The sequence below is a fragment of the Sceloporus occidentalis genome, unplaced genomic scaffold (assembly GCF_023333645.1).
Source record: "Sceloporus occidentalis isolate IW3139 unplaced genomic scaffold, rSceOcc1.0.p SCAF_234, whole genome shotgun sequence".
NCBI classification, from domain to species: Eukaryota; Metazoa; Chordata; class Lepidosauria; order Squamata; family Phrynosomatidae; genus Sceloporus; species Sceloporus occidentalis.
This window is the reverse complement of record NW_028317214.1, coordinates 1,032,305-1,040,491: the sequence shown is the minus strand read 5'-3', so window position 1 is coordinate 1,040,491 and position 8,187 is coordinate 1,032,305. Positions and strand designations below refer to the sequence as shown.

General features: G+C 41.1%; 2 protein-coding genes across 2 annotated transcripts; both read left to right on the top strand.

Moving 5' to 3' along the window:
* Positions 1–231: 231 nt before the first annotated feature.
* Positions 232–2,578, top strand: LOC149276570 (endoplasmic reticulum membrane adapter protein XK-like). The gene is made up of 3 exons (XM_089503505.1): positions 232–476; positions 1,374–1,636; positions 1,842–2,578. The coding sequence occupies exons 1-3, from the start codon at positions 232–234 to the stop codon at positions 2,576–2,578; spliced, it is 1,245 nt and encodes a 414-aa protein (XP_089359631.1).
* A 2,717-nt stretch (positions 2,579–5,295) lies between these two features.
* Positions 5,296–7,642, top strand: LOC149276569 (endoplasmic reticulum membrane adapter protein XK-like). Its single transcript, XM_089503504.1, has 3 exons — positions 5,296–5,540; positions 6,438–6,700; positions 6,906–7,642. Exons 1-3 carry the CDS (start codon positions 5,296–5,298, stop codon positions 7,640–7,642), a joined length of 1,245 nt encoding a protein of 414 aa, XP_089359630.1.
* Positions 7,643–8,187: the final 545 nt, after the last annotated feature.

Here is an 8,187-nt window from a genome sequence, read left to right as displayed (position 1 = left end):
ACTGCTAAAATCACACATGCTGCTGACAGCCAGCTGTTACATTATCAGAATTATGACATCACAAAGTGATTGTGATGTCACTGTAGGCTATAGGGACAGCAGCAGCTGGGTTAGGTCAGTTGATGGTTGGATAGTGTTTCGTGCACTTCTGCTTGCCTGACGCTGTTATTTCTCAAAAGTAGCTGTTCGCTACGCGGTGTTTCTGAGTGTCCGCACTCAAGCTGAGCGACCATGAAATTCCCTCGCTCAATTTTGATTTCTCTGTTTCTATATGTAGCAGAGACAATCTTAGGCCTGTACTTGAGCAGCACATACAGCACTGCAGTGCACAGAATTTGGTTGTACTTGACCCTCCTATTCTGTCTTCTGCCCTGCCTTCTGGTACAGATCTGTTTTGTCTGCTTCCACATGGAATTCTTTGATGACAGATCCCTGGAACATCTGTTTCATCTCCTGCAGCTGGGACCTCTGTTCAGGTGAGTGAGGAGGGAAGGTGCCCTGTATTTAGATAGATACCACATCAGTGAGCCAGTGCATTAGGTACATGGCACACTGTCTATTGCAAAAGAAAGGAAAACCGCTGATGATTCCATGCCATTTATTTATATAGTGCCCACAGATTCCATAGCGCTGTTAGAATAAGGGATAGACAAAATATGTCACAAAGACCATTTAGAATGAAATCACCAATAACACAGATTAAAGCATATTTCTACAGAAGGAAAAGATGGTCTGCTCTTGTGAGCAATTAGGAATCAATAGATGAATAAAGCCATCAAATACAACTGTCACAGATTTTGTATATGGCATCTGCTTACAAGTTATCACAATGTGATCCGTTGCAACTTAATGTTACGTGGTTTCATGTGCCGTCAGAGTTCATAGGTTTCAGGCCCCTTAAAAATGTATCGAATTTTCACTGACTCCCTCCCACTAAACCCGGACAACAAACGTGTTCTCATTTTAGATGGGTAAAAGGCGTTCCATTTAATATTTCTAGCTCTGATAGTACAAACAGCGGGAACAGGGGATATTTTGAAGGGAATGATTGTGTTTTGTAGAAAAGCGATACATACCGAGATATCATTTAAATACATGGAGTTTGAGTTGAATCTAAAATCTCAGACACTATTGAGTTTATGGTTTTATGTGTGCTTCTTGGCCAGATTATATTTGAACCGGAGATATACAGGGGGCTGGGGAGATGAATAGAAGGCGTTATGTTTTGGGTCAGGTTTGGGTGAAAGCATTTATCTAATGATGCAGGGCAGTAATAGTTTTCATTGTGTTAAATGGAACCTCACCCCATGTGGCTGTAATGTTCTGTCTAGTGTTAATAATGAGTGAACCCTATTTTTTCCTGTACTTTGCAGGTGTGTGCAAGTTCTCCGCCTTTACTTCATTAATGGAAAATCAGAGGATCCATACAACACCCTCATTAAGAGGAAGCAGCTGTCTGAAGATGGATGTTGTGTTGAGGTGGAACAGGAGGTTGGTCGCGTCGATATGCTGCTGTCCAAACACAGTTCTGCTTTCCGCTGGGCCTCCTTCATCCAAGCTTTCCTTGGGTCAGCACCTCAACTGATACTACAGCTGTATATTTCCATCTCACAACAGCATATAAGCCTATGCAGATGTAAGACAACATTTCTTTGTCGTTTCTTTGTCAATATAGTCACACACAAATTGTATGTGCAGAAATGCCCCAGTGATTAAGAACTACATTTTTTCTTCATAAATGCATATCATTTACACATACATTTATCAAACTGTCAATCAAGTGCCATTTGTCTTAATGTTTACTAAATGGAATTGTCCTTTCCTTTTCTGATTTTCTTCAGGCATGCTTATGAGTATCTCTCTGCTGTCCGTTACGTATGGAGCGTTACAGTGCAACATCCTGGCCATTCGAATTAATTACGAGGACTATGATTTCACCTTTCGACCAGCTGCCTACCTCTGCTTATTGCTTTGGAGATTCCTTGAGATTTCCAGCAGAGTCGTCGTGCTTGGCCTCTTCAGCTCCGTTTTCAAAACATGGACCCTGTGTGTGGTGGCCTTAAATCTGTTGGCTTTTATGCTCTACTCATGGATCAGTTTTTGGAAGAATAAGTCATCGGGAAACAACAAGAATGGTTTGAGCAAGTGTAGGACTGCTACTGAGCGTGCTGTACTGAACATCCTGTACTCTGTGACGAGCATTTTCTGCTGGTGTCCGATTCAGGTCGAGCTCAGTGAGCCCGACCTGATTACCAAATCAAACAATTGGTGTCGCATCACCATGTATTATATGCTCAGACATATTGAAAACACCGTCCTGATTTTCCTATGGTACATCTATCAAACAGATGTTTACTCGCTCATAGGTAGCTCTTTTTTGGTCGCACTGCTCCTGGTGGGTTATACCATATCGATGCTCTTCATGCTGATTTTTTATCAGTTCTTCCACCCCTGCAGGACGCTTTTCACAACTAGTTTTGTAGGTGGCTTGATGTCAGGCTTAAAGAGTCTTTGTTGTATGTGCAAACCTTCAAGAGCCCCAACAAATGAACATGGCTCCGAGGTCTGTGAGCCTTAGAACTGACAAGATGAGATTTACATCAATGCAAAGGAGTTGATCTGTGTTCATTGGGAAGCTACTCGACTACAGACTCTCGAAGCAGAAGCCGACAAAATGCACAGAATGCAGAGAGCATTAGGGGATATATAAGGACACAAGAAAACTAATATACCACATCTGTGTCTTCCCTAAATAAAGTGTTCTGAATGGCAATATTAAGAATGAAAGTGGTTTTTTGTTTGTTTGTTTTTTATTCTAAAAGCTTTATTTCCTGTGATCGCAAAAAACTTTCATGGCACAAAAGGGCACATGCATTATACGAGCGCCTCTACTGGTCGCAGCCAGGGAGCTCCTCTGGCATCAAGCAAGAGAGTCACTCTTACGAACTTTTAGCTCCAGGGGCGATCCTACGGATTCTCATTCAAGTTAACCCCTGCGATGCTACGTAGACAAGATAGGTAGGGACGGGACCAAGGAGACCAGCTAAGAGGTATTAACAAAGATGAACACGAAGATTCGTCTATGTTTACTGGCCACCATGTTAGTTTATTTGGTTTTCTGTTTCAACAAACTCACCATTCGTTTTCATGTTCTCCCGAATACGAATGCACAAGTCTAATATTAAGCATCAGAAGTGTATGCCAATAGGTTTTCTGCTTTGTTTTTTTTAATGCATGGAATTTTTATCCTCAGTATAAACACAAGAATTACAGCTTTAAGGGATCTCTTTTTGATACCTGCTCAACAAGTATTTGAAGCTCCAAATTTGTTGGGTGTATTTAAAATGAAAACTGAAAGCACTTGGTGAACTACATTCAGGATGGACTGCCTGTAGCTACCAACTGTTTTATATGGTTACAAGCTGCAAACTGGTAGTTGCTAGCAGATAGGCGGCTATATGCCAGCTACTTGTTACTTTGACAGACATCAAACTAGGTAACAAAGTATGATACAAAATACTGTTAATAGCTAAATAGGGACATCTGTCCATTCTCCATCAACAGTAGTAGTTTCTGTAATTATTGAAGCATAGCTCTGGGTTTTTTTTTTAATCCCAGAGCCCAGGGTTTTGGGAGTAAAATCTACTATATATTTAAATATATATATATATATATATATATATATATATATATATATATGTATATTAGTTATTTTAGTTATTAAAACTCCTGAAACTCATTGTGAGTATGCAAGGTTAACGAGTACTCACTGATGCTTTTTGTATAGTAACACTTCTCTGCATTATCTGAAAACCCTGCACTGTTAGCGTGGTAATTATCAAGGGTCTACTGGCTCAAGAACCTTTTGATTAATAATGTTTCACAAACGATTTTTGATAGAGGCACCTGTAATGATCAGATATATTAAGTCAACTGGAATTTTTTTTAACAGCAGTTTCCCTTTTAAGAGTGAGTGTCATTAAGGTTTCTTACCTGTTGTAAGAACATTATGGCTAATAAATATAGAAAGGGAAGAACACGCTAAAAAACATATGAATTCATGTGTTGAGGTGTGTTTTCAAATGAGCAATATGCACATAGGACAAAGCAAGGAATCGGTGGACAACTAGCAAGTACAATTTAAAAGCACCTTTGTATGCAGCTAGCTGCGTTTGAAGGCAAGGCAAGCCATGTAAGGGGTAGGGCTAGCTCCTGATAAGTGTGAAATAGGGGGAGTGGAGAAAGAAGAAGGTCGACTGGAGACCCAAGGTAGTGGTCCTTCACCCGGAAACTCTGGGACAAATCTTTAGGGTTCTGATTTATGCTCATAAGTTTAAGCAGAAAAGCGCATCATTTTGCATCTGAGACAATGTTCTCTTGAAATGTGTTGTTAAACCTATGCCATGCATGGCTAGGATTATTTCTGTGCTGCTGATTATGTTTCAGTTTACATCTAGTTTCAACCATGATCAGCCATTTCAAATTCATTAACAGGTTTGTTGCAAGACAAGACTGCACACTTGAAACTTTTATACTGTGAGTTTAACCAAACTAACGTCGCACATTAAGCATAAGTAACACCCAGAGACATTGCCATGTCAGTAAACTGCAGAAAAGCTTCATAGTTAAAGACCCTTCATCCCCATAGCACCTTGGCTATTAACACCAAATTGTCACCGGTGCACTAGGTTCAGGCGGCGTCTGGTACATGTGCCTAAAGGCTTGTGCCCCACAAGCGAGGCCACACATCACGGTGATCTGCTCCTGCATTATACCAAGGCAAAATAACACAACAAAACGGCCATGAGCATATCCCACCAATACATACCAGCTGTTGGGAGGACCCGGGCAATTTTTGCGCCAGGGCCCTGTGGTTTCTAGTTACGCCCTTAGTCTAGTGCTTCAGTTGGCTACTATGTTCACTTCCATCGGCTCTTAATAAAAGCACCATTTCCCTTATGTAGTTTGTCCTCTGTGTTCCATTGAAATAAACTGCTTTATTTCAAAAACGGCAAAAGATAATACAATCATACACTTTGTTGAAAACATATAACTATTTAAATAACTGCTAAAATCAAACATGCTGCTGACAGCCAGCTGTTACATTATCAGAATTATGACATCACAAAGTGATTGTGATGTCACTGTAGGCTATAGGGACAGCAGCAGCTGGGTTAGGTCAGTTGATGGTTGGATAGTGTTTCGTGCACTTCTGCTTGCCTGACGCTGTTATTTCTCAAAAGTAGCTGTTCGCTACGCGGTGTTTCTGAGTGTCCGCACTCAAGCTGAGCGACCATGAAATTCCCTCGCTCAATTTTGATTTCTCTGTTTCTATATGTAGCAGAGACAATCTTAGGCCTGTACTTGAGCAGCACATACAGCACTGCAGTGCACAGAATTTGGTTGTACTTGACCCTCCTATTCTGTCTTCTGCCCTGCCTTCTGGTACAGATCTGTTTTGTCTGCTTCCACATGGAATTCTTTGATGACAGATCCCTGGAACATCTGTTTCATCTCCTGCAGCTGGGACCTCTGTTCAGGTGAGTGAGGAGGGAAGGTGCCCTGTATTTAGATAGATACCACATCAGTGAGCCAGTGCATTAGGTACATGGCACACTGTCTATTGCAAAAGAAAGGAAAACCGCTGATGATTCCATGCCATTTATTTATATAGTGCCCACAGATTCCATAGCGCTGTTAGAATAAGGGATAGACAAAATATGTCACAAAGACCATTTAGAATGAAATCACCAATAACACAGATTAAAGCATATTTCTACAGAAGGAAAAGATGGTCTGCTCTTGTGAGCAATTAGGAATCAATAGATGAATAAAGCCATCAAATACAACTGTCACAGATTTTGTATATGGCATCTGCTTACAAGTTATCACAATGTGATCCGTTGCAACTTAATGTTACGTGGTTTCATGTGCCGTCAGAGTTCATAGGTTTCAGGCCCCTTAAAAATGTATCGAATTTTCACTGACTCCCTCCCACTAAACCCGGACAACAAACGTGTTCTCATTTTAGATGGGTAAAAGGCGTTCCATTTAATATTTCTAGCTCTGATAGTACAAACAGCGGGAACAGGGGATATTTTGAAGGGAATGATTGTGTTTTGTAGAAAAGCGATACATACCGAGATATCATTTAAATACATGGAGTTTGAGTTGAATCTAAAATCTCAGACACTATTGAGTTTATGGTTTTATGTGTGCTTCTTGGCCAGATTATATTTGAACCGGAGATATACAGGGGGCTGGGGAGATGAATAGAAGGCGTTATGTTTTGGGTCAGGTTTGGGTGAAAGCATTTATCTAATGATGCAGGGCAGTAATAGTTTTCATTGTGTTAAATGGAACCTCACCCCATGTGGCTGTAATGTTCTGTCTAGTGTTAATAATGAGTGAACCCTATTTTTTCCTGTACTTTGCAGGTGTGTGCAAGTTCTCCGCCTTTACTTCATTAATGGAAAATCAGAGGATCCATACAACACCCTCATTAAGAGGAAGCAGCTGTCTGAAGATGGATGTTGTGTTGAGGTGGAACAGGAGGTTGGTCGCGTCGATATGCTGCTGTCCAAACACAGTTCTGCTTTCCGCTGGGCCTCCTTCATCCAAGCTTTCCTTGGGTCAGCACCTCAACTGATACTACAGCTGTATATTTCCATCTCACAACAGCATATAAGCCTATGCAGATGTAAGACAACATTTCTTTGTCGTTTCTTTGTCAATATAGTCACACACAAATTGTATGTGCAGAAATGCCCCAGTGATTAAGAACTACATTTTTTCTTCATAAATGCATATCATTTACACATACATTTATCAAACTGTCAATCAAGTGCCATTTGTCTTAATGTTTACTAAATGGAATTGTCCTTTCCTTTTCTGATTTTCTTCAGGCATGCTTATGAGTATCTCTCTGCTGTCCGTTACGTATGGAGCGTTACAGTGCAACATCCTGGCCATTCGAATTAATTACGAGGACTATGATTTCACCTTTCGACCAGCTGCCTACCTCTGCTTATTGCTTTGGAGATTCCTTGAGATTTCCAGCAGAGTCGTCGTGCTTGGCCTCTTCAGCTCCGTTTTCAAAACATGGACCCTGTGTGTGGTGGCCTTAAATCTGTTGGCTTTTATGCTCTACTCATGGATCAGTTTTTGGAAGAATAAGTCATCGGGAAACAACAAGAATGGTTTGAGCAAGTGTAGGACTGCTACTGAGCGTGCTGTACTGAACATCCTGTACTCTGTGACGAGCATTTTCTGCTGGTGTCCGATTCAGGTCGAGCTCAGTGAGCCCGACCTGATTACCAAATCAAACAATTGGTGTCGCATCACCATGTATTATATGCTCAGACATATTGAAAACACCGTCCTGATTTTCCTATGGTACATCTATCAAACAGATGTTTACTCGCTCATAGGTAGCTCTTTTTTGGTCGCACTGCTCCTGGTGGGTTATACCATATCGATGCTCTTCATGCTGATTTTTTATCAGTTCTTCCACCCCTGCAGGACGCTTTTCACAACTAGTTTTGTAGGTGGCTTGATGTCAGGCTTAAAGAGTCTTTGTTGTATGTGCAAACCTTCAAGAGCCCCAACAAATGAACATGGCTCCAAGGTCTGTGAGCCTTAGAACTGACAAGATGAGATTTACATCAATGCAAAGGAGTTGATCTGTGTTCATTGGGAAGCTACTCGACTACAGACTCTCGAAGCAGAAGCCGACAAAATGCACAGAATGCAGAGAGCATTAGGGGATATATAAGGACACAAGAAAACTAATATACCACATCTGTGTCTTCCCTAAATAAAGTGTTCTGAATGGCAATATTAAGAATGAAAGTGGTTTTTTGTTTGTTTGTTTTTTATTCTAAAAGCTTTATTTCCTGTGATCGCAAAAAACTTTCATGGCACAAAAGGGCACATGCATTATACGAGCGCCTCTACTGGTCGCAGCCAGGGAGCTCCTCTGGCATCAAGCAAGAGAGTCACTCTTACGAACTTTTAGCTCCAGGGGCGATCCTACGGATTCTCATTCAAGTTAACCCCTGCGATGCTACGTAGACAAGATAGGTAGGGACGGGACCAAGGAGACCAGCTAAGAGGTATTAACAAAGATGAACACGAAGATTCGTCTATGTTTACTGGCCACCATGTTAGTTTATTTGGTTTTCTGTT

Excerpts from the sequence above, each read along its gene's own strand:
- LOC149276570 (XM_089503505.1), top strand. The coding sequence starts at position 232 with ATGAAATTCCCTCGCTCAATTTTGATTTCTCTGTTTCTATATGTAGCA. Across the intron at positions 477-1,373 it reads CAGCTGGGACCTCTGTTCAG|GTGTGTGCAAGTTCTCCGCC; the intron begins GTGAGTGAGGAG and ends TGTACTTTGCAG. Across the intron at positions 1,637-1,841 it reads GCATATAAGCCTATGCAGAT|GCATGCTTATGAGTATCTCT; the intron begins GTAAGACAACAT and ends GATTTTCTTCAG.
- LOC149276569 (XM_089503504.1), top strand. The coding sequence starts at position 5,296 with ATGAAATTCCCTCGCTCAATTTTGATTTCTCTGTTTCTATATGTAGCA. Across the intron at positions 5,541-6,437 it reads CAGCTGGGACCTCTGTTCAG|GTGTGTGCAAGTTCTCCGCC; the intron begins GTGAGTGAGGAG and ends TGTACTTTGCAG. Across the intron at positions 6,701-6,905 it reads GCATATAAGCCTATGCAGAT|GCATGCTTATGAGTATCTCT; the intron begins GTAAGACAACAT and ends GATTTTCTTCAG.